Genomic DNA, 27041 nt, shown 5'->3' with positions numbered 1-27041 from the left:
TTTTTTGGAGAAGAAATCTTTGCCTAGAAAATCCATTACAGAAATTGTGACAGTATATACATTATGGCATTGTTTACAACAGTGGGTTTTACAAATCAAGAAAAGTTGTATCTGAAAAAACTACTCGTAAATATGCCTTCTAAGTGAAAATATTGTGGCAATAGCCTGGATAACTGAAAAAAAAAATCATATCTAAGCCATCAACATTTTTAGAAGAGGGAAGCTTAATTGGATTGTTGTGCTTGTGAACATCTGTGTTAAAACTAAAGCAGCATTTTAAAAGCTGAGTCAAATTTTAAAGTTAATTCCCACAACATGGATGAATCTCATTCCATGACAGGCTTTCAGTTAGAGCAGAGAAAATACCAAGAGCAGATGAAATTTTTTGAGAGAGTTAACAATAATTTAAATGGTTAATTTCCCTTGGAGTTTTTATTCCTGTGGTGTTTGTTTTCTTAAAAATGTGCTCCAAAAAAGCTTGCTTTCTTCATTCATCATTTTAAGTGAATTTCATGTATTCTCCTTGTCTTGTTCTATTTCTGAACAGGAAACTGACCATATGAAATATTAGTCAGGTATCAGTTCCTGATTTAACACCATCTAAACTAATTTTTCAAACCATGTTGAAACCTCCCTATGCACCACTGCTCTGTATAGTATGCTTTAAGGCCTTTTGTTTTTTGTGATGAAACAGAATCAAACAACATTATGTTCTGGAGCTGTGGGGATTTTTTAATTTACTGGTGTTTTGGTATCAAAGGAACAGGGAAGATGTTTTTTCTCTATACACTGATGAATATACAAAACTTTGGATCAGTTCTTGCTAGATGAAATAGTAAAACTGGTAACTTAGTCATGATCTGAAATGTAAAGAATTGTTCTCCTTTAGCTTAGATGTTGAATAAAAATGAACTCTAAAAAGACAGGATCTGTCTAAATGGAAATGTCATTTTAAATTACTGGAAACTGCCTTAAGTAATCTAGCTTGGAAGAGTCATATCACTGTCTACTTATGTATGATCAGTTAATGAACAAAATACCAGTATAAGTGTCATAAATATAGCCCACAGATTTGCAGAAACAGTACAAACACTGCAGCTCTCGAAATGACTTCTTCATGGGAAATAAATGATCGTTACTTCTCCTGGCACAAATACACTGTTACATTTCAAACTAATTTTTTAATTAATTTTTATCTGCTCAAATTAGGTAAAATTTTATCTTCTGTTCTAGTCCAATGTGATATATAGGTAGATATTATAATCTGAGAGGGAAAATGTACGCTGAAATTACCACCTATTCTTGAATCTATGGACAATTGCTATGGATTAGCTAAAAAGCATTTTAAGACAACACAAAATGGTTTAGAAAAGCAGAGACTTTTTAACTGTTGTCCTAGTGATTGAGCTGGAACTATTAAAACACTCAAACCCAGAATTTTGAGTCCAACTATTTACCACTGATATATTTTTTTCCTACCACATCTAAAATATTTTATTTCAAAGTTTCTAGTTGCATTCACTGTCAGTACTTCTCTTGTTGTGTGAACATTATATATTGTAATGGAGAAACTTTCTACCTGCAGAACTGTCATTAAAAAAAATAAATTGGCAGAGATGATGAGTTGGAAAGTATTTTTGGATATTACTGTTTTTTATCCCAAAAGGTTGGCTCATGCTGCACAGACTAAAGGATGTAGTTTGGACATGACATATCTTTTAGAAACAACGCAGACCTTTCTATCCATCATGGCATCCCAGCTGATGGTCAGGGGGATAGGACAGACAGGCAGATGCAGCAGAGCTCAGTTTCCTCCAGTAGGAGCCTGGGTCACGACTGCTGACAGCATATTTGGGAAGGTCATGTCTTCCTACTACCGCCTCCTCAGATTTCCAAGTTGGGGATTTATTTAGTGTCTTGTTTTGGGGGGTTTGCACCATTATGTTTATTTTAAATCAAGTTTAGTTACACATTTTAGGTACAAGGAAGTAAATACTTCTTATCCTTTAGTGCTTGGGCTGTCACTGGGGATTGGGAACAATGAGGCAGCTAAAAATAAAAGAGAGAAAAAGCCTGACAGAGGTAAATACAATCATGATGGAAAGCAAGGAAGAAGAATCTGGAAGAGGAAACCAGAAAAATACAAGTAGATTTTGAGATAGAAACTGTCTACATCTCAGTAGAATAGCTCCCTGAAAGGAAACAGGGAACTGAATGGAGAAATTTATATATATATATACACCAGCAAAGCTGTATAAGGGAGTCTTCAGACTGGAGGTAATATAGCATGTGAGCATGTCTTCAGGTATCTGTTGCTAAAATGGTCATCTGTTTTCACACTGTTATTGATTTAAAGAAGATGCCATTGGTTTCCCCATCACTTCAAGCTTTATTTCAGTCTACTTGTAATAGGTGTCAAGATCCTGTTTCTGTCATAGGGCACAATGGAATTTTAAATTATTACCAGGTATGAAGATTTAGCATTTACGTAAGATTTTCATGCATTAACTATTTTATGGATGTGCTCTAATTAATCATCTCAGCATATACAGACTGTATGAAAATGCAGCTGTTTTGCAGATAGCAAAACTGAAGTCGATTGAATTGCTGGAAATGCAAAAATTGCTTTTATCAATAGCACTGCTTGGCAGTCAGGCTGTTTGCTTTCTACTATTTGTATCTGCCTTTCCTTTCTGGTCATTGTGTACTGGATCTCTTTGGATTAATTTGATGCAATAGTGATGAAAGGTATTACTAATAAAGGTCAGCTCTGCAGTACCTCTCTCTTCTTTGTTGGGGGACAAGGAATACAAAATGACAGCTATTGCTATGGCAAGAGTTCCTAGGTTACTTATATACCTATCACAAAGGCCTATTTTCCTGAAAAATTTCTGCTGCTGCTAAAGGAACTGATGACTTACTTCATAATGGATATTTAATCACCCATGGTCTGTCTAGAAATATGTATATATTAGTGTTCAAGTGTTATTCAGCACCTGGATGTTTGTTATTTGTTGTTTCTTGGTTTGAGATATGTGCCTAAATAAGGTTATTTAAGAAAAGAGAAACTGCTATTAAGGTTAAAAGAATATATACCATGTAAGTCATAGCATTCAATGGCCTCAGTGTCAGGCAAGCACTTGGTTCTATCAGTTCTTGTCATAGTTCCTTCCTTATACTTGCCAGCCTCTTTTATTAATGTAGGTGAGCTAACACAGTTCACAAAATTGCAAAAGTTTTTAAAACATATCTTGGCTAGACAGGAAAAAAAACTAAACTTGTGAACTTATGAAATACACAGTCAGGAAAGCAGAAATTAGTGGCAAAACCTTTGTCAATGTTCACTCTAGGTTGCATATAATTTCAGAAATTTCACAGCAGGTTCTAATGTGTTTTATAATTTGAATTTGAGTATGGGCTCAGTTAGTGTATATATAACCATTTTATCTAGCAAAGTTGTTTTTCAGGAACTTTGCAGTAATCTTTAGTTTTTCTCCCAGGAATGTGTTAACAATATTGGATAAATCTAAATTCAACATTTGTGGTGTCTGTTGGACTTCCAAAATACTGTATCATTAATTTCTAATCAAAATAGTTTGAGATTATGGACATTCTGTAAAAAAATGTTATTGCAGCTGTTGACAAAACATAGTATTTTTCCCTCATCTTTGGCCAAATAATAAAGATTCTAATTTCACTCACAACAAAGGTTAATAATGCTTTATTACATAAAACTATTTATTTGGGTTTTTTTAAAGGCAGGAATATCAAGTCTTTTTTCATTGCATGTATTCAAACATCCCATTTTCTCAATATTATCCACAAAGATGGAACAGAGAGTTTGGTCTCCATTTGTTGACTTTTCTTGCACATGAATCCACAATAGCAGTTGTTTCTAAAGAAAAAATCCCTTTGTCAGATCCAAGCAAAATACGAAAGCTTTAGGACAGTGCTATAAGGAGATGACAAAGAGAGAATGAGTTGAGAACAGGTTCAAGGCTTTATACGGAAGAAACTTCAGCAGCCTACAGGTGGTTTCTGAAGCTGCCTTCTGCTAACTGCAAAGGAGGCTGTGCACATAACCTGTCTGGTAAAATCAGGTTATCAAAAGTAGGCTATGTCTTATTGAAAAACTATATTCTGAAAACACTTATTTGTTTTACAATATGTACATTTCAACAGCCTGGCTGATTTTAGGTGAGACTGAGGTATCAATCAATAAGGATCCTTTTAAAGGATGTAATCAAAACTATAAAATAAAGTGCTTGCTTGCTTCATCTATGTGTTCTGTGTTCTTATATTCTTCATGTCTTTCAGCAGCATTGGTCTGTAGAGCTCCTCCAAGCTTTCCATGTAGTCTAAATAATCACTCACTCGAAATCCATGCAGTGCTTCCTCCTGCACAGATACACAGAGAAAGCATTTTTTAGCTAGGGAAAAAAATGGACAACTTCAATTTAACGAATTCCAACTTTCTAAAGGTAGATATTTTTTTTTCTGATTGTCAGAGCCTGGCTGTTTAAAATATATTTTATCATGTTTTATTTAGAAATACAGATTTGGCAATATCTGCTTCCAGGCAGTTTGTTTTTTTTTTTTTTCTAATTACACACTTGGTATCAGAGAATTTCATTTCACTGGGATGTTGTTTATCTAATTTCTGGAGAACATTTCATTGAAGATTTTTAAGGAAATGAAAGTAAACTTTAAGAAGAGAAAGCCAGGTACTAAAATATTCTTTTGAAAGAAGATTCCTACACCAGCACATGGTATAAGTTTATGGTTGGCTTTTGTATCCAGCTAGGTTGTAAAGAAAAACAGGAGATGAGGATTTTTTTAAATCAATGATAAAAGAAGATTTTCATGAAGTGCTTAAATAAAACCAGAATAAACCGTTCTGCACTACTAAAAGTGAATAATTCTTACTAATTCCAAAACACAGAGTAAAAGGAAGTGCCCTCAGAAAACAAATAGATAATGTTCCTGCTCATGGCTACTATATTGGAGGGATAAGGAGGATGCCCCACAGCACACAGGATACTGAAGAATGGTTAAGTGGAAAAAGGGTTAATTTGTTACTGTTATGTACTCATCATCTACTAATCATTATTACCACTGTTGGCAGCCTGTGCTGCAAAAAACTCTGGAGCCAGTCTCTGTGGACATAAGCTGTACCTCTGGTGTATTAACTGTGAATCTCTGCTAAGTAGAATTCTCCTGAGAACATCTACTCAGGCTTGGAAAACTGCACTTTGGCATCTGAACAGGAATTCAAAATAGTCTTTATATTTCTTCTTCTCTACATAGAAGCAAAGCAAAAGTAAGATTTTACCTTCCAAGTTGCTCCTTATGCACTGTGAGAAAGCTGACTACAGTGGAATATAAAATTATATATATACACACACATGTATCTGGAATTAAATGGCATGTAGTGACAGAACAAGGGGGAACGGCTTCAGACTCAAAGAGGGTAGGTTTAGATTTGGTATGAGGAAGAGCTTTACTGTGAGGATGGTGAGGCACTGAAATGAAGTTGTGGTAGTATTCAAGGCCAGGCTCAATGGTGTAGTGGAAGATGGATTAGAACTAGATGATGATTAAGGTTCCTTCCAATCCAAACCATTCTACAGTTAATTTTTTTTTTTTTTTGTTTCAATTAATTAAGACTTATCAATAGCAAGAGTTCAAGTTAAATATGCTCCTTTTTTTCTGCACTGGTCACTCAATAAATTGCAGATGTTCCAGTACTGCATTAATTTACATTCTTTTCTCATTAATTAAACAGTACCATGCCAAACCTTTAGTCTGTTTATACTGCATGTGGCAATGTACAATTTCTTTCTTCTTTATTTTACATATTCAATCCAACAATGCCATCAAGATTCAGCTTTTAAGACACTTTGTCCAAAACCAGGGAAAACAAAACAATACATTCATTAGACTGTGTAGCAAACATTTTCAAGGAAGCTGATTGGGCTGAGATACTTTTCCATATTTAAGCATATGTTAGTTGGAGGCAAACTAGTCAGAAAACTATTACTCTTGAGACAGACTAAGATGCAGATATCTAGTTCACAAAAAAATTTTGACAGGCGAAAAAAAACTAGCAAAAAAGACAAAAATATCCCTGTGAAGAAGAGTAAGATACCGTATCAATTTATGACTGCAGCTACAGCTTTGCACTACCCTGTAAAAAACCCCAAGCATAATTTATAATTGGGAAAGAATATGAAATTGCGAGGCTGGTTGCATGGTAATTGGCATTTCTTCAAACTACCACCTTGATCAGCTTTGTGCCACATCTCTACAAGCTTCAGCAAGAAACAACTGTGCAAACCCACCTTTCTGGAGAGCACCTCGTTCAGTGAGATTGCGCCCACATATAGAGAACTGAGTCAAATGCTCTCCCAAGTTAATGTGCCCATTTTCTTTGCTCATGAACAAAATTGCTCAGTAAAAAAATGCAGGAAAACTATTTTCTGGAAAATACTATACACAATTTCCTGCTAGGGAAGAAATAAAATTAAAGTATTATTTCACTTGTTTAAAATGACTAAGTGAAATTCAGAAAGAGTTTCAGATTAAGTAATGTATATATCCTGAGTATTCAGAGTTTTGCTTCTCCTCAGTTGAAAAATTAGGAAACCCTTACTTTCAGAAAAACCTGAAGATCTCGGGCTTCTGTGTGCTTCAGGATGTCTTGCTGTAGGTGTCTGAACAGAGAAATACATATATATATCTGATAATCAGGACCAAGAAAAATACATATGGCAATGTAGTGACAGATCTCACTCCAATCCATGTAATTCCAGAAACACTGAGTTATCCATTGCAGACAGATCTAGATGAGAATAAAATGACATATCATTAAATCATTCTATACATTCAGTCATAATTAATCAGTTTTATCTCTTTTCTATACTACAGAACCTTTTCCCTGTAACATTACCCCAGCTATGAAAATAAAAGGCATAAAGTACAAAAGAAGCCAATTTTTTCACCATTTTTAATGCACAGCCTTTGAACAGACTCTTAGTGAGTTAGACTAAACATTACAGCCTGTATCCATGCAGCTCACTTGTATGAATGTATTCCAGCGCCTCCTGACGTTGAAACTCAAAGCCCAATGAAAGAAAAAGTGATTTTTTTCAAGATTTTGTTTTAAATGTGTCCTAAAGGGTAATGACAGTGATGAAGACATGTTCAACACGGGTTTTCCTTTCAATTAAAGTAGTTATCTGCATTATAAATGAACATAAGGTCCTCCCCTAAAACACATTTTCATTTAATGAAGTGAGTATGAACACAGTGACTTCTTTGCCCTGATCTAAATTACAATGTATTAAGAGGTATAATGAACATTTCATTTGGTTCTAGACCACAAATCTTCTGCTAATCATTCCTTAAAGTGTTTAAAAATATGCAGCAGAATTACCACAATTCCAATTAGATGACAACCATAGTCTGGCAGTAAATCTGTTTTGAGGTATTTATTGAGGCACACAATCACTTAAATACATCAAAATTGTTTCTACAGTTCAGAGTTTGTTTTTAATGCTGCAGTAAAACTGCAAAATCACAGTGAAGATATAGTGGTACCCACAAGTGGTATTTCAGTAGCTCATTAAATAAATGAAAAACATCATTATTAGCAGTTTCGAACAGTGTCTAGTGTACTACTGAGTGCACACAATTTAAAAAATAAAATAGTATTACTTGCACAAGAATAGCTGAAGGAGTGACTGTCCCCTTGTATTTTCTTCATCCTCAAACAGGAACCTTATTGCAAGCACCTTATTCCTATGCTGAGATAAATTCCTTCATCTGCCACTCTTTTCTCACCAAAAAACCAAACTCCAAGATGACTACTTTAAGCAATGTTTGTACCATACTGGCATCTGCCCCATTAGAGAGTCTCTTCAGCTGCAAATCTTGCAGCAAAAAGGAATTTTGAAGGCATAGGATGAAAAATATTTTTCTTGCCTTGGCACAGCAGTACACTTTCTCACTCTGGCAAGATGTCCTTTGCATGGACAATCTAACTCACTGCACAGAGTTCTTTACCCTTCATCATGATTGCAATCTTCACAAACAATACTTCAGCCACAGCTTTCAATACTACCAAACAATTGTTGTAAGTAGGCAAAATGAAAGCTGGTGTTATAGATAATTATTCTGCTGTTGTAACACTTCTTTAATATGAAAGAACAGTGTGTTACCTGATTGCAATAGTTATAGTAGCTCATAAAAAATTTTTTTTTCTCTAATATCACAGGAACTGCTTCCCAATATATAATTACTGCAAATTACCCATTTCTCTCCTATGGAAGATTTAGATAATTATTCCAGGGAATAAGGCATTTTGTTTAAACGCTAAATCTAAGGATTTATTATATATTATTTTTATCAATTTTTCTTCATGAACATGTAATAAAAGGTCATCAGCTCCCGTACACTGGTATTATTTTATGAGTCAGTCACTTTCTATTTTCAGATACTCAGATAAGTTGCTATGTGTTTTTATCTCTTACCCTCAGTTTTATAACCACACAAGTGCCATTTAGAAAAAAATGGCCAGTAGTTCCTCAGTGTTCTTGGTTTTGCAGATTTAAGTCAATAGGTTGATGATCATTTAATAGACTTTGAATTGGTTACCTGGGATGGAGTGAAACCAGACATGTGGAAGGCTGAACAGACAAGGGGCAACTCAGCTTTCAGCAACATTTCAACGTGGTGAGCACTGCAAAAATAGACTGGATGGATGCCATATTCCACTGTTGTAACAGGCAGGTGCATCTGGTTAACAACAACAACACCATCATCATCATCAACAACAATGAAATTGAGGAACAGGATTACAGACTGCAGAAATGTGTTGGTTTTTAATGCCTTGCTGAGAACAATATATAAAAATATACCCTTTATATATGTAAGATAAGTAATTCTGATTATTTTAGAGACAGGAAACAGGATAAACAAAATAGGTTGTACTTCCATCAAGAAAAACATGTGGGTAACTAAAGTGTTAGTAAATATATCCTCGTTGTTACTGTGCATTAGTAGCTAGCTAGCTCCTTATTGTATACAGGCTTTAATTGTCAAAACAGGGATGGAGAAACTGTTGTTGTATTTTAAACAGGAGAATAGAAAAAAAAAAAAAAAAAAGATTGATTTCTGCTGAATATTTTTCCTTCATTTTGTGGTGGAGTAAAACTTCATGGTATTTCAACTTGTTTTTTGTGTGCACATATCTTTGCAGTATGTGTGGAGGCTGTGAGCAAAATTCTATTGTGTACCACAAAAGGAGCAGAGGTTTTATCACTATGGAAGGCTCTGGATATCAATGCCCAGTTCCAGCTAATGAATCCTTGGCAGCAGTGGTTTTTCAGCACTAGCAAAGTGAAGCAAATTTCAGCACAAATTTCATTATGTTGGAACAACCTCAGGCCAGACTCAGTGCTGAATGGACCGAGGACTTGTCACCCCTCCTAGTGACAAGACAGATCACTTAGTATTGCTACAGAAGCCTCCATGCAGAAGAAACACAGAATCTAATCTGCTTTTTGTATCTCAGAGTTCTCTGGAAGTCTCTACTACAGTTTAGAGTTTATGTTCAAAACATGACAATGTACAAAGGGTTTTATTTTAAATAGCTGGGAACTCCCATAATGAAAGATAGAAATGATGCTTCCTTTATTACAACCTCAATCCAGATACTGACAATTTTAAATTGTCAATCATACAGTACTTGGGCAGTAATAATTTTTATATTTTACTAAATATACTCAAATATATTAAGTAAATTTCAAAACTGTCACTAAAAAGAAACCAAAAATCAGTTTGACAGACTTGCTCTCTTACTGGAATCTGATAATTAAAAAAATTAGGTCATTCAGCAGTATCATTGACTTCACACAGAATTTAGTGCCACTAACAAAGTTTGTTTTACTGTCAGCTTTAAAATTCATTAACATTGCCTTCAGTCCACCTGCTACTTCTCTCCTTTTAAAAAAAAATTTGAACAAATATCAGATCAACATTTTTCCATGAATTTTTCAGGGTCATGTATTTAGCTAGTGGGGTTTAAGGATAATATAATGCAATAGAAAAGTAAACAAACAAACAAACAAAAATGCCAAGAAAAAAAAAAAAACTAAGGAGATTAATAAAATCTCATTTTCAAACTTTCAGAGGAGCATTTCAGAAAGAAACAGGTTACAAATTCTTACGGATAAATGCAGTCTTGGTAGCCAGAGAAATGCTGAAGCAAGAAGATGTGAAAATTGCTGAAGAAACATCAGTGTCCTCTCCCTGTCCCCTGACATTATGAGGAAGACAGAAGATGCAAACCAGTCATAACCAGCACAGTGCTCCTGCAAGCAGCCTGGACAGGAAGGTTAAGGAACTTGGGCAGAGATCTCCTCCTCACTCTCCTGCAGCAACCACAGCTCTCCTCCTTCCGAGGTCCTTGCACACAGAGCCAGGAGCTGGGTTGTTAGGCATGGCCAAGGGGAACAGAGCTGCACAGAAGACAGCATCAAGGCACAGTTGTCTCTCAAACTGAACTAAGAGCAACAATTTAAGCTGTTTTCCCCATATACTAAAATTTTTCAGTCCATATGTCAAGCTATTTTTCAGTCAAGCTAAATCAGTAAAAGTGATTTATAAAAAACAAAAAAGTAAGTAAATGCAAAAAAAATCTGCACCAAAATGAGTGTGCTTATTAAGTGCAAGAAAGAAGAAGAGTGGAGGAATAAAACAGGACTTAAAATTATTGGGGGAAAAAAAAGTAAAAAGCCTTAAAAATGAGATTTAGCACATTCTGAGTAATATACCTGAAGTATAATTTAATAGTGGTATGCAAGTTAAACAGAGAATAATATAGCAAAGCTGCTTGAAAAGCTATTATCTGTTTTAATTTTTTTTACAGGAAGTTCCACAGTAGATGCAAAAGAACCAGAAGTCTAACCAGTGCTGTTGATCTGACTACATTTATCACACTTATCACTACATGGGCAGTATCATTAACAGTGTTGGTATTGTGGGAGTACCTCAAATACTCATTAATGTTCAAAGGTGCATTGCTGCAGGCTCTTTATCACATCCAAAGATGTGATCCCAGTCCAAAACAGTTGATGACAAAAGTGAATGTGAGTTGCACTTCTAACAAAGTATGGGAACAAAAGGGTGAACATTTTCCTAAGTGCATTGGGAATGCATTTAACTTAATAAAATTTCAAAGTAAAAGTGCTCTTTTAATTTTCTTTTTCTTTCCATAAATATAACACACCTATACCTCTATTAAAAGTACAAACCAGGAGTTCAAATTCCACTGAAATTTTTAGACAATATAAGTTATACCATCAGGAAAGGATACAAAGTGAAGATACCACAGTTCTTTGCTGTTGTTTCAGAAACTCCTCACAATTCTTTAACACGAAACACAGCCCATTTTCAGCATCTTCTTTTAGCAAGTTTAAGTATTTTCCATATCTATTTCATAAAGTGTAAAAAAAAAAAAACCCTCTTTAATATTTTTTGAATTCCTAAAAAGGAAGAACTCATATTTAATAAACCTGTAAAAGTTAAGCTGTCATAAAGTTGTTCATCACTAAAACTATGCTGTAGATATACACATAGATCATTAAATAAAACTTGTGCTCTATCTAGAAAGGATTCACAGCAAACATCTGCTGCTCATTGTTACAAATCTTCACCCAAATTGCCTTTAGTTCAGTTTTAGAGACAGTGGTGGGGATGAGCAAGTACTCCATCACACACAACTCAGTTTCTTCACGTACAATATTTAGAATTCGATATAATTATTGTGCGTGTAATTATTATAATCAGAATTCAAACAATAATGCTAAAGATAGCAATCCGTGGAAGTACAGACATCTAAGCTTTTCCTTCATCACAGCTCTGCAAATTCCCAGCCAAATAAAATGTTTAAATGACATATAACTAAGCTTAGCTAAACAGAACCATTTAGAGAAGTAATGCGAGGGAAAAAAAGCCACATAATTCAAGATAATGCAATTTTATGGTAAATCTTACTAGCACATTACAATTAGTCTTTACAAAAATAGAGGATAATAACATACATAAACTGTAAAGATAATTTAATTCTGTTCTAATACCTTTTTCAATTCTAGTTAGAATTCATTTTCTTAAAGTTTATCTTAGATTAAATGCTATAAAGCAATGAGTTGATGGATTAAGTATTATTAAAGTCATTCCATGAAAATCAAACAAATCCTAGAAATACTCTAGGGAAATATTTTAATACCATGTACCTGACTGTCATTTCAACACCAAGCTGCTGCACAGATGAAAGGTTTTCTTTCTTCACATCTGCATCCATGGCTAAAACAAAATAAATTAAATAAACTGTTACAAGAAATATGATTTGAACTGAATGCTAATGTAAAGTTCTTTCTGTGTATGAATATCAATTCTGGAGAACTGTCTCCTATTCAAAATTATTTTAGCAGCATTTGGAAAGGAGTCATAAAAAAATCTCCATTTTTCACAAGACTCTTTTAAAAATGAAAATCACCCTTGTTTTAAGGAAATCTTCATGGTTGGTATGGTTATCATTACATTTACAGCAAGCAACATCATTTTCAGCCCCATATCTTAGTAGAACTTCATCCTTTCTGGCCTAGAAATCAGAAAAGACAGCCTATTCTGATCCACTTTGTACCATTCCAGAGGCCTTAAAATTTCCTAGCTGTAATTCCAACTTTATTAACAAAAATTCTATTCTGATATGAATCACAGAAAACTTTAAAACTGATAGATTTAATACATTAATTAAATCCTATATTTACATGCATTTTTTTTCTATAGTAAAGTATACCCCATTTTCCGCAGTTGTTTAAATTAAAAATCCAAGCTAGAAAAAATTTATAAATAAGGATTTATAGCAAACAACTCCTGTAGCATTTCCTCAAAATTTTAAATTCGAAATTGAATTTTAAATGGGCATTTTCCCTGTCAGGTACATGTTATCATCTAAGATAACTATATCACAGATAAAAATTGCAGTCTTATAATATTATGAGTTACAAAGCTCAGGGAATAAACCTTGAATATACTTCTTTGAAAGTGCTGCTTAAAACCAGAAAGAAATGAAACAAATTGAAACCCTTATTAACTGACAACATTAGTTTAAAATGTAAATAAGAGATATGTCAGCAGAAGTTATTTTCATGTAAAGAATAAATGTAAAAATCTAATTAAGCAAATCACACAGTAACTTCTTCTGAATTTTTCCTATATCCTCAGACACAGAAATCAAAGTGAAGGATTCCCTGACTATTCATGTAGGTAAAGACTCTACGTTCCTGCCACATAAACAGGGACTAAGGTAGTAAAGATGAAATAGTTACAAGTTCAGGGAGGAAAGGACTCAAAGGGAAAACAAACAAACAAACAAAACAAAAAAACCCCACCAAAACCCAAAAAAAATAAGATTCAATCTGCTCATATCAGATGGAGTAGGGCAAAATTTTTATGAAGAAAATAATACAGCAAAATACACTCAACAATGAAGCAATAAAATTCAGCAGAGTAAGTATGGCTAGAATAAAACCCCACTCTGTTTTATATTTTTCAGAGAACAATAATTTGTGTTAGCATTGTCAGAAGTTAACCTTGTACCTTTGACAATATATTTATACATAACAAATATCAACTGCTCTTTGAATAAAATTATCTTACTCAATAATCTGATGGGACTGAAACAATAAACACACATCAGAGAGGTTTTATGCAATCCAAAGAACAGAAGTTCAAATATCTTTTACATAGCATACCAGCAGCACAATCTTTGGAAGAATACAATTAACTTCACAGGGTATTTCAGTTAAAACCCCATGGAGATAACTGAAACATTTATAACTTTTTACAGCTCCTGTTCCAAGTTACCTGTTTACTCAGGCTGCAATTGCAGTATGAAATCAATATATCTTCAAGTTTGTGTGTGCAAGTGGGAAGGCAAGAGGCATACATACATCCTAGGAAATAGGGGGAATTTAAATGAGTTGGCTGTGGCTAATGACTAATTCAGTCCTAACACCACCAAGTTTAATGGCAGCACATGGCAAGGACAGCAATGACCTCTAAGCTCCATTGCAGACCTGCTTCCATTTTGAGGTTGATCCTCTTGTGGGTAGCAATGCAGGTTTCCCAGTCCAGCAAGGGTGTAACAAAGAAAAGCTGTCACAGCCCCCAGTGTCCGCCCTGTAACAGTTTACAGCAAGTACTGAATGCTCATTGTCCATTAACATTAAAAGAACACAACTGACTTCACTGATTTTCATCGACTTCTCTTCTCTATTGTAACAATTTCTCAGTGGCTGGAAAGGGCTTTTTTTTTCCCACCACATTTCCTTCTCATATTTTTTCTGTATTGTGAAGGAAGATAAAATTAACTTGAAGTCTGGACTGAATAATAATTCTCTAGCACACAGTACCTTATCAAAACTAAACCTCTTGCTTTCAGACACCACTGTATTCCACATAATCACAGCTCTGTATCCTCCTAATCCAAAAATTGTGTTTCTTTGTCCTGGGTCAAAAGTTTTTTTTTTCCCTTTTGCTTATTACTTAACAAACTGGGAAGACTAGGCCTAAGAACACTGTGAAGTCGTTTAGAATACACAAAGGACTACTTTCCACTGATTAAAAACTGGACCTAGAAACCTTAAATGCTCCATTAAACTTAGAAAAATGCTATGAAAAACAAGTGGAATATTGCAATCCATGGACAAAAAGCTTGCTTGTTGTGACTGTACTATTGTGATGATGTCCATATATCTGATTTAATGCACTGAGTTAATTTTATACAAAAATGCTTTGACAAATATTTTTCAATACACCTGATATAACTGTCTTGAAACACAAAAGGTTTCATAACAAAAAGGCATGGAGAAAAATCACTTCTCTAAATAAGAATGCCATTCATCATCAAAGGCCAGACCACCTCTCTGAACTGTGAATTAATAATATGATACAGCACTCTGGCTATTATTAAATTGAATGAACAACATATTTTGGCAGCTTCCTTTTTATTTATCTTTAAGGAAAATAATCTATGTTGAACAGATATTTCACACTTTTTTTCTTTAAAAATGAAAAACACTGTAAAACAGAAGCCAAAATTAAACTGGTGTCTTGACGAATATCAAAATTCTCTAGGAGCTGATTTACGATTTAAGCAAATTCTTAGAAAGCACCTCAATGGGCAGCACTTTTCAAAATGTTTTGTAGCATTCAGGAGCACAAAAAGAGACCCCCATGAGGCATGATTTTTTAAATTATTAAAATCAGTCTATAGCTATAAGCACTCCAGCATAAATTAAACTAACATGCACAGTCCTGTGGCATTCTTTCTGGTCAGCCTACACTTCAATTAAGTTTACAATTTATATTAAGGATTGCTTTCTTACTAATTTTTCCTCTTACCATGACAAAGCTTTTCTGTGGTTAATTCAGAAAATGGGCTACATAGCATTCATACTGAAATGACAGGATGCTAAGCTGAAACAGCTTTACAGCACATGTCATGTAACTTGTATGGTCTTTGGATAATATTTAATTTATTTCCCTGTTTAAAGTGCTGTTACACCAAAGACACAACTGGCTTCCATTTTGTCTTAAGTAAAAAATATTACTAAAGCTGTCACTCACATTATTGGTTTAGCTCTTTCAGTTCCTGGTGCCCAGGCCAAATGGTTTTATATCTATATAAATACTCTTTGGAATATACTAATGGATGCTAAATTTTAACTTCAGTGACAATAAGAAAGATTAGGTTTCTTGCTATGGATGAAAAAGACTTTTGATTCAAAGAAAATATTTAAGTAAAGGTTCTGCAAACAGTTGAAAATACCATGATAGCCAGAGCCACCTGCATGATTCTCACAAATGCTTTAAAATACTTAGAAGTATATAGGTATATTTGCTATCAGATTTCTAGTCTATGGCTTTGTCCATATAAACTGAATTATGGAACTCATAATTTATTTCCTTTGATTTATTATTTATGTTAACAAACCAGCAGGTTTTCACTTTCTCTTCAACAGGTACCTAAACACTAACCCTGTCCATTGGCAGATACCCAGGCAGTCAATATTAATCTTTATGCTATGCCAGTAACTATCCTTTCTCATTCTAAAGTTCTTATGAAAGTTTTCTATTTTAAACATTATTTAGACTTGTGGCAGAGCAAAATTTATGAGTTTTTCTCCACAATCTGTTCTGCCATTTTGCTACTGTTTTTTCATGATGTCACCTCCTTCAACCAGCTACTCATCTAGAACACTTCTGACAGTCTGACTTCACATTCATTGATAGAAATGTCTATAAAGTAATCTTTAAAAAAAAAAAAAAACTATTACTTTTCTTGGATTTGAACTGGGATTGGAGACAATGTAAACAAGATCTAAGAGTGACTGCTGGAGAATGGTGATGACTTCTCAGAGGTAACCTTATGCATAATTCTAGTTTGACTATCTGAAGTATTTTTTATGCCATCAATACTCATCATAACAATACAAGACCAAAATATTGATATCTGGAACTTCAACTTATGTAATGATCATCTCAAATGCTCAAGTTGTTTCTGGCAACAGCTTCATTAAGAATGAAGCACATTTTCCATCCAGTTACCTAAATTGGCAATGGGTAAAATGCTTTCTGATAACAGCATCTTCAGAATGGTGGACAGTTTGAAGAAGTGAATTTATCAAATGATGCAGAAAGAATGGAAAAGTTCCCTTCCTTCTCCTTCCCTTTCAGCACAATTTCAGGTTGTAATCAGTGTTTCTCGTTTGCTGCTCCTCCTGAACAGCTCTATATTGATACATTGCCCCTGGTGTTTTTAAAATTTCTCAGTTTGTTACCTGACACACCTGACCCTCTGAAGATTAAGAGCTCATTAAATGCTAGAAAGCTCCTAAAGATTTTGTTCAGTCAGAGAACTTAGACTTATCTAGGAGAAGGAACACACCATGACATTTGAGTTTTATGGCCAAGACCTGAAATCCCAGAGGTTCTGTCCCTTTGGCAGTAAATGACAGAGCTGTTTCAGAGACAAAGTCCAGTGGAAACAGAGGATTCGACTGCAAGTTCATCTGCAAAAGCAGAGCTCCCAAAAAAAACCTGCTGAACACAAAACATTGCAGCAGTCCCAAGTGTCTGCAACACATCACGGTCTGCAACACATCATGGAGATCAATTAAGAAGCACAAAACACCAATACATTAGATGACTTCACATTTCTCTGATAAATGGGTTGTTTAAACCTTGAGAAAACTATGACATTTTAACAAAGCATTTCTGTTACATTGAACTAGAATTTGCTAACAGAAAGGGAAGAGGCTATTTTAGGAACTTCGTATCCCTAATATATAATGCATGGTATTTACTACTACAGCAAATTTCAATTTATTGCCATTTTATTACCTATTACAGCTAGACACCAAGGGTTTGGTTTTCAATGTTTTAGGGTTTATAAAGGAGAAAGAAAAAATAAAAGCAAACTAGAAACTATTAATTCTAGGAAAGGGGACAGACAGAGATCATCAACATACGCACAGATTCAGTCATCTGAATAAGCATCACAGCAGTATTGTTGCTGCTAGCAGAAAGTAAACTTCATGTAAGATTTGTGTTACTGTTTATAATTGAATATTGCAACTGCATAGTTTTTTATCAGATATTTTTTCCTTCTCTCTTATCTTGAAAACGGTAACAACCCAATCTAATTTAATTTTTCCATATTTGCAAATTTTATAAGAGACTGAAATCCTAAGGGGTTCCACGACAGATGGATGACTGTGTTATTCTAATTACAACTAGCTACAGGTTTACAAGGCTGTCATTTTTTTAAGATAATCGAAATCTAATTTCAGGAAACATGATAAACGCTGAATATCTATGTGCTGTACTGAATCCACTTTCATGCAAAATGTGACTTTTCTTCATTGAAATGAAACAATTATTAGAAACCGGCTTTCAGTTCCTCAGACCCAAATTTATTTTGTTACCTTCTAACAACTCATTAGCTTTACCTCATACCAAAAAAGTCTCTATTGTTACTAGTTTTAGGATTTAGGTTAGATGGCTCTTACAGGAGGATATGAAAAACATACTGTGAAATAACATGGCATTCAATAATTGTCCTTGAAGCAATTGCAATGCTTCATAAAAACTACCAGAAAATCTTGGGAAATGTACAGAAATCTGGCCAATCATTATTAAATCAGTGAGAAATCTAATTTTAAACAAATAAGGTCGGATAAAGATTTGAGTGTGTTTTGCTGTCCCTTTGGTACAAACGTAGGAAGCACGATGCATCCTGGGTTCTCAATGCTCATCACCCTCCCTTCATAGGAAGGCCATACTGCTTATTTTATGATGTAAAAAAGAACCCAAAATGAACGTCATTTTAGCTATATGACCCATTCCTAAAATCATGTCTTTTTACTGTTTCAGAGTAGAATTAGAATATGATCACAGATTCAGTTTTAGAGCCAGACTTTTGTTTCATGTCAATCAGCACAAATTTATTGGCCTAAACTAACTTCCCTGGTTAACCCTTATGGCTACACCTGTCTGGAAAAGGTGCTATGAACACTTAATAACTGTTTTCATATAAAAGTTAAAATAAACCTTTGATAATACATGGTGTTTACCTGAGCAACACTCTTTTCTGGGCTAGAGAACTCTTCACAAAAGAAGTCTGTGATAATGCTGTTGCTCACAGGGAAAGAACTCAACAGGGCATCACCAGCCCTCTGTCTACCTCTTACCACCAGATTGCTGACTACTCTTTAGAAGACTTCTTATTCTCCCATTTCCAAGCTTTTATTCATTAAAGCACATGGAATATCAAAAGCATTTGCACATGAAAACTCTTTCTTAGACAACCCATTAAATGTCGGAGCCTTTATTTGATTACCGAACAGGCAAACTTATCCAGAATTAATGCCTAGCAGTGCCTGTATAAGACCCAAAAACACTCTCTCATATGGAAAATACAAAAATAAATATTAGACAGAGTTGGTTTATCATTAAAAGAAAATCTTTAAGGCTCAAGAAAACCAAGAACTAAGGTTTTCACTATGTTATCTTTGGTTTTGTATCTACTCTCTTGGATTTTTCATTCTAGATAATTAATTGAACCTGCAATTATCTAGGGATTTTCAAACTTTGTTTTCTTCAAAGTTGACATTAAATTTTAGATAAATTATGCAGTGTTGATGCCACATCTGTCTAATCAGTGGTTCGTGGTGAAATCAATTACATAGAAGATCTAGGTTCAACCTTCCTGAATGTATTTTAAATCCCACCTTTGACCAGAAGATTGAGAGGAGTGGTTTAAAAGTAAGGTACTTGATGAGTAAGGCCTACTACTTCTCTTTAGAGATCTTACACATTAGATGGAAGCACTTAGCTATCATAATTAATGAAGAGCAGGCTTGCTGTTTTTGCTGGGCAAGGCATCCATTCAGAGTCAGATGTTTCTTCTTCCTTGAGTTAGTTTTTGCATGTTTAACTTTTAAAGGAACAACCAAAATTATTATTTGAATTAGGAAGTCTCAGAAATATGTAATTAGCAAGCCTCTGAGTCCATGGAATTGCTTTATTGCTCATTATGCCTCATGAGAAGATGAAAAGTAATACAGGACAAGACAAATATCTTGTCCTTGACAAAGATATCAGTATCTTTTAAGAAAAAATAAAATTGTGATAGAAATAACCGTCTCATCAACACTGTCTTCATAAAGCAAAGAGACAGATTCTCAAATTAAATTAAGGGTATCCTGTTAGCAAGCTTTTGGAAGGTAAAGGACACTAAATATAAAGAAAGACAGCTTCTAAAATTTCTAAAGGGGTTTTATGCTTTGAAACTTCAAAGGCAGGCCTCAAGGATACTGTATCTGTATACTATGGATAGGAGAGTAAAACATCAGCATAAACAACAGACTCTCCCCAAAGCAGGCTTGATTCTCCACAGTTAGTAACAGAATAAGTACTCTAAATGGCTGAACTACAACCTGAGAGAAGAGTCATGGACAAACAGTGAAGAAAGAAAGTGCATCTTCCAGCAGATATAAACATTGGTTCTAAATCTTCTAATTTTACCAGTGCTTCAAAGTATTAAAACACATCCATTTACACTCAGAATAAATCAACGTTATCATTCATCCTTTATTCTTGGCTGTAAGCACAAAATCTGTACAAAACTAACACTCAGGTTACTCTGGCAACAATAACAGTTCTTTAATACATATCCCTTAATACAATATAAAGTGTATACCTTTGTGGGGCTTTCAAAAATGAGCCAGATTGCTTACAACATCTTAAATATTTATGCCACCAGCTTTGCAAATCATCTATAATAGGTGTCAACAAATACTCTGAATCTCATCCTCACCTGCTCTGCATCTTCCTCTTTCCATTTTACACACAGAAATGTGAAAGCCCATCACTAATAATTATCTGTTCGGTTCACTCAAGCACATAATTTTCTTCTGCAAAGTGAGGTATTTCCCAACAGTGAAGTAATGAATTTCTGAGCTGTTAAAGAACATTTTAAACAACCCCCAAAATGATACAGATACATTTAGAAGAAAGGCAATTTAAATATGAAGAAGCTGCATGGCAATAAATTATTAGGAGACTGACCTTTATAGCTTCCTGTGCTGAAATAACAATCTGTTTTGCTTTCAGAAAGATGTGACACGAACTTTTCAATTAATTCTGCCAAAACTGCAAGAAGTAAAAACCCATTAAAAATTAGAAGCAACAAACAAAATATGGAAATGCGTCACTTAACTAAATGACAATGTATGGGAAAGTAAAGCTATTTAAATTCCTGCATATTTATTCATATTTTTATGGGGAAACAACTCAAAACATGCATTGCACTTTTACATTCCTAACACCATTCCTAACTAAAATTAAATTTTAATAGCTTTACTGAGAATATATTCAGTGTAAACAGAAAGAGAATCTCATATTATCTTCATATCCTCCAAGGATTACTTCAGAATTTGTTACATGGTTTCAATATGAAATGAAAATTAACTATAATTAAACTATAATATCTCACCACATTTGTCTGTGGTTGGAAAAGGAAAACAATAAAACGAACAAACCACAAAAGCAACCAACCAAATACCCCAAATAAACTCAACAACCCACAGAACAAAAACACTGACACCATCCCAAAATTATGCTAACAAAAGCACATGAAGTTTAAGGGCTGTTTCCAACAAACTTCAATATAAAACTACCTATGCCATCACAAAATAAAAATTATTCACTTAAATTTATGCAATAGGAGTATTTAATTTTGGAAATTCTGCATTTAATGGTGACCATAATGTTCTTCTTCAGTTCTTGCTATGGAACTTTGTGTCTGCAGGCACTGCACTGCTAAGCCCGATGCTGACACCTGTTCACTATGGTGGCAATCTTATCTCTCACCTTGACAGGATGTTAGCCAGGAAGTTAGCAGGACCTCTCATTGACAAATCATTATCCAAACTGTCCCTGATGCCTCAATTCCCCAAGTCTGAAGCTATGGCAACTGAACACATGACATCATACAAGTTTAAATAAAGGTTACAAGGAAGCCTTTACACCAACTGCACAGAGGAGGCCTGCATGACATAAGCCATATTAGGAATTTAGGATAGCAACAACGAACTTCTTTTAGAAGTAAATGCTATCCTAAAGCACCTGCTGTTGGCTCCATAAGTGGTATATAAAGCATACAGATCTGCATACTGATACTTCTTACAAGAAATCAAAGCAAGGGAGTCTTTTTAGAGGGTAACAACTGCTGCCACCTGTGGGATTTCCTGTTTAAACACCATGTTACCATTTCCCTCCCAGCACTTCCAGCTAATAGCAATGAACCTACTGCTCCTGTTCCCCCATTCTTGCACATAACTCCAGGCACCCACTGCCAAGGTGGGTTTTCTGCTTTTGAATTGAATAGTTCAAAGAACCATAGAATGGCAGTGGTTGGAAGGGACCATAAGGAACACCCAGTACCACTGGTACCAGTACACTGTTTAAGCAGACAGCAGTAGGAGCAGCTGCAGCAGCACAAGTGAGGCAGAGCAGTGACACAAGCTGGAGGTGGCAACAGAGTAAGCCAGAAACCTCCTGAGCGAGCCATGGTGACAGGAAAAGTGACACAAGCAGTTAATGCTCTTTTGGGAATGAGGAGGAGGAGGAGAAAGACAGAATTTCCACCCACACTCTGATGATTGTTATGCCAGAAAAACAATTTTAAGCTAACATACTGACATTAAATCACAATCTTTTTTGTCTTGATTAATTGCCTAAAATATTTACAGAAATTACACTGAATGAGTCCAAAAAAAAGTTTTTAAAAGGCTGTATTTTGGTAATGCTAAAGAAGTTTCACTACAACAACTAAACATGAATTTTCAGTTAGAGTTCTAACTCCAATGGTAACAAAATTAATTTTGCATTGCAAGGAACTACTAAATTAAAACTAAAAACCTACATGTGTAATTTATATTCTTATGCACTTTTACAGTGAAATGAAACTGCTAATTAAATATACCATAGCTACTTTTAATCATGGTTAATAAAACACATGAGGCTAAAAAAAGCAATTTACTTTACAGAAGAGTAACAATTTATTCTTTTTTGAAGAATACACAAACTCACTAATCCTCACTAATATGCTTAGTGGAATTTGGCTCACAAACAATATAACAAGTATTTGTGTAAAATGAGCAAACATGTCTATTTCTGGAACTGCAGACAGCCAAAAGCAGAAATTACACTTTATGTTTGTAATTAGCTATATATTTACTGTATGATTATTTGTACAGTGATTATTGAAATATGCCATACTATAATAATAAATGAGAACTACGTTAAGACTAAAATATCCCATAATTCAGGAAATTTAAAACCAAGTTGGCACATTGTACATTTCTTCTTTTTGTCATAAGGCAACCACATGCTTGACCTAGCAGGTGAATACTTCAATTCAGTGCTTGAGTTAATAGAAGTGAGAGTTCAATGGTTAAGTAATATTTTGAAATTCAAGCACTAAATTCATTCCCACCATTTGAAAGTATTTATCTAAGTGCCTATCAGGATCTTTGAAAATATTTTCATCAAGTTTGAGAGACGAAGACACACAAGAACGTGTCTCAAAACACAAGTGGTTAATATTTAAATAACTGGTTTTCACAGGACACTGCCTTCTCCAAAGGAATGTCCATGTGAAATGACAAGTAGCTATTTCAATTTTTTTCTTTTAATACTACATCATTTAGCTGCCATTTGGACACCACTGTAGAAACTGGTTCAGTGATTCTTCATTTAACTGGAAAACTAGAAAAAAGACATTTAGGCAGGTTCATTGTACATTGTGCTCCTTTATAATAGTCAGTATTGCTGTAAAAGTTGAAATTTTCAGGTAAAGTTTATGTGGCCTACCAACACAGTGAAAATGTTGATTTTCTTAAATTATGGTAGCTTGGCTGTATTCGTATTGAAGTTTTTAAGATTCTAGAAATAATCTCATGGAAATTTAATTCTTACACAAAAAATAAACATAATTTTAATTTCGGTGTGTGTCATCATATACAAAATAAAGAGAAATGCTTTTAAATTTCTTAAATTACTAAAGTATGCTTATAAAATGCCTACTTTCCTCCAGGATTTTATTTTTCCTTGAAGAAGTAGTGTACAACAGAAGGTAACTGAAACAGCTTCAAAACTGCAAAAGAACACTGCTTTAAAAAAAGCATGTGGTTAAAACTGTTTTAATAGGTAACAACCATGAGCACTAACTTAATTCCTACTCTGAAAGTTTTAAGTAGAAAGGTCAAAAAGTAAAAATCATCAGACTTTTAAAAATCCTCTAACTACTGCAACCGGATCATGTTCTATGATCCAGATGTTTCAAAGGAGCTTAAAAGAAAATACAAAGGATTTTTTTAACAGCAGTTCTGCTCTCAGGCACCAGGTGTGACTCTTGGGGATGGTCCTGTGCAGGGCCAGGGGTTGGACTCAATGATCCTTGACAGTCTCTTCCAACTCTGCTGAGTGGAAGGGATTCTGTGTTTTTGTGACTTCTGTTAAGAGGCTAGAAATTCAAGAGTGAACATCTTGGACAGATTACTTTTTTGCAAGAGTAGTGTCAGAATTTTCAACTCCATCAACAATACTTCAGTTTATTAAGTATATGAAAAACAGAGTTAGCAATTCCATTACTGATGGCAAGAACAAGGAGAACTTTCAATTATTGTGCATTAAAATGACAAATGAACAACCTACATTTTCTCTGGAAAGAAGAAAACAAGATAATAAAAATTCTCACAGTGCTTCCATTAGAGATGAACATTGCATATGTTATATAAATATACAAGTATTTTCTTTATTAATGGAAAAAAACAGCCCTTCAAACCAAACCAAATCTTTACACACCTGCACAGACATTCATGTGCACTCACGTGCCACTGCTTACAGTGGCTCAAACTGATTTGGGGGTCAGAAGAAAGAATTTGTGATCTGCAATTGTTTTTTCTGCATAACATAAAGACCCACTGTTTCACTCAAATTCTAACAAGCTTCCTTGGAAAATCAAGGACATAAAAATAAAAAACACAAACATCTAATTTGTATTATTCTGAAAACTTCTTTTGAAAATACAATATCAGCATTTTGTTATCCTGAACTAAAACCACTACAAAAGCATACAACAGTTATGGGTTCTTTATCCTATGGGGAAAGTCCTGCAGTTAGTTTCAACTTTTTGTTGCAATTGCTAAAGACTGCAGCACACATACATCACAAACAATAACACAGCCTCAAAGGCTCACTGTATCTTTTGTCAACCTGTTTTGATAGAGCTATCTCAGATGATGCAGAGCTCACAAAATATTAAAGGATTCCTGAACACTGTGTTTACTGTAACCACTCTGCTTCCATCAAACATTTCATTTATAAAAGCTGGAGAAAATTCCTGTTTTACAGTGAGTTCTCACATGCAAGTTCAAGAGCTGCTGTATTTTCTTTTCTTGGTTGATTGGTTTTTATTAAGAAAAAACAATTTGGAGGTAAATTAATAGGCTCTAAAGAATATTGGAGATCGAAATCCAGATCCTCAGGGAGATAGGTGATGGAAAATCTGAAAGACTCTATGGAACAAGTAATTTTAGCTGAGTATACTATCCCTACCCACATCACATATGAATATAAAGCTTGAGAAGAATAGGATTTGGGGACAGAATATCTCATTATGAAGGGAAAAATGTTAGCATATAATTGATATAATCTCTGCAACACCCTTAATTTATTTTGCTTTGGGTTTAAAGTCTCCTAAAAGAAGAGTGGAATAAGGATGTTGAATCTGCCCAGAGGTCAGATGCTGATACAATGTTAACTGGGAACAGATGAAAAAAGAAGTTTCTGGAATAGAAAACAACATTCTGCCATATCTGAAGGACAAAAAGGAGGAGATAATTGAAAAAGGCATGGCTGAACTAGTCAAGATGAGATTCTGGTTCAAGAGAAAAAAAAAACCAAAGCCACAAGCCATCTCTCAGTCATGTAAACTATTTGAACATGCATTATGCTAAGCCTAGATTCATACAGAATAATAACTTTGTACATAAACCTAAGGTTTTATTCAGAGGAGTTGATTTGCCTGGTTCTTTTTCTGCCAAAGCTTAGATGGAAATACACAGAAAGTTCTTTTCTAGATGTACTAAAGACACTTGAGGTAGGCCACAAACATTGTAATGTGTAGTCCAAAAGAAGCCAAGACATAACCCGGCCAAAGGCTCTCCCCATGGTTCTCTTGCTGGTAAGTGACCCAAAGAAAACAAGGAGCTATACACCCTAACACCCACAGATCTGTGGCACCTTAATGGAAGGAATGACTGGAAGAATGCCTTTGTCATCTGCTTATTGTGCTTAGAACACCAGACTGTAGGAGCTGATTGTCTACAATGTTTTGTGTTAGGAGACCAAGAAAATTCCCAGACTTTCAGTCCTGATGTATTAAAAGATATGCAAGCCTGGGAAGGTTTGTATCTCCTTCCAGCAGTTCAATAAAGCCTTTCAAAAAACAGATTTCGATGTTTGAGAACAGAAATTACTTAAAAGCTACAGTCAGAGGTGATGCTTTAGCAGAGAAAACACCAGTCTAAGGACATCTCAAAAGCAATGCATTACCAGAGCATTTAGCACAAAAGTATTGACCGAGTGGCTCGGAGAGTAATCAACATGGGAAGGGTGAATTGCAGATATTGATACTGTACAGTTTGCTCAAGAATTTTTTGATGGAGTTCAAGCAAGTTCTATAGATTCACCATCTAGTAATCCTTACAACAGATCACAGAATATTTTTAACAAATCAATATACATTACTCCATACAGTCCTTGAGTCTAATGTTATCTTCTCCCATTATATTCTGGTTTAACTCCTGTTAATGTCAGTCCCCCTTAGAATGGGCCCAGTAAAGAAAGCACAAGTGGGCATCTTTGTTCTGTAAACCATGGAGATTGCTCCATCTGTAACTATAGAGAAAATTTTGATTTCTGGGCATCTGGACTGAAGTCTCTCACTCCTCTGAAATTTGGGAGAGCTTTGCAAGCTGCAAAAGATACACGGCAGTACAGCTGTCTCTTGTAAAGTGATTCAGCAAACATGATGTTGTCTCAAACCACAGAGCTGCAGATATTTTGCTGCTTCTGAAATATCTCCAAGCAGATACAGAACATCTGAAGAGATTTGCAACAGCCAGTTGTATTAACTGCTTATCCAAATAACATAAAGGGAAACCTTGGGCACCTGTAAACAAGTGACCATAATCAGAATTCCTACAGGAATAGAAGCCTGAAATTTCTGAGAACACTTCACTTCTTTATTGCTACACAAGCTTATATATCACAAGGGAATTATTATGTCTTACTTCAGATGATTTATGTCATATCGATGATCTGTGTTTTTGCTTTGGCTT

General features: G+C 34.6%; 1 protein-coding gene across 1 annotated transcript in view; it reads right to left on the bottom strand.

Moving 5' to 3' along the window:
• Positions 1 to 3751: 3751 nt before the first annotated feature.
• Positions 3752 to 27041, bottom strand: part of TBC1D32 (TBC1 domain family member 32) — a 74384-nt gene continuing 51094 nt past the window's right edge. Inside the window, exons 28-34 of the mRNA XM_059469492.1 lie at positions 20701 to 20784; positions 12297 to 12366; positions 11378 to 11493; positions 10230 to 10384; positions 8656 to 8796; positions 6653 to 6841; positions 3752 to 4398 (exon numbers count right to left, since the gene is read on the bottom strand). Of these exons, the coding sequence (XP_059325475.1) occupies positions 4279 to 4398; positions 6653 to 6841; positions 8656 to 8796; positions 10230 to 10384; positions 11378 to 11493; positions 12297 to 12366; positions 20701 to 20784 (875 nt within the window). The 3' untranslated portion in view covers positions 3752 to 4278. The remainder of the gene's footprint in view (positions 4399 to 6652; positions 6842 to 8655; positions 8797 to 10229; positions 10385 to 11377; positions 11494 to 12296; positions 12367 to 20700; positions 20785 to 27041) is intronic.

This window comes from Ammospiza nelsoni, chromosome 3 (assembly GCF_027579445.1).
Source record: "Ammospiza nelsoni isolate bAmmNel1 chromosome 3, bAmmNel1.pri, whole genome shotgun sequence".
NCBI lineage: Eukaryota > Metazoa > Chordata > Aves > Passeriformes > Passerellidae > Ammospiza > Ammospiza nelsoni.
Note: the sequence above shows the minus strand (reverse complement) of the source record. Positions and strands in the feature narration are given on the sequence as shown.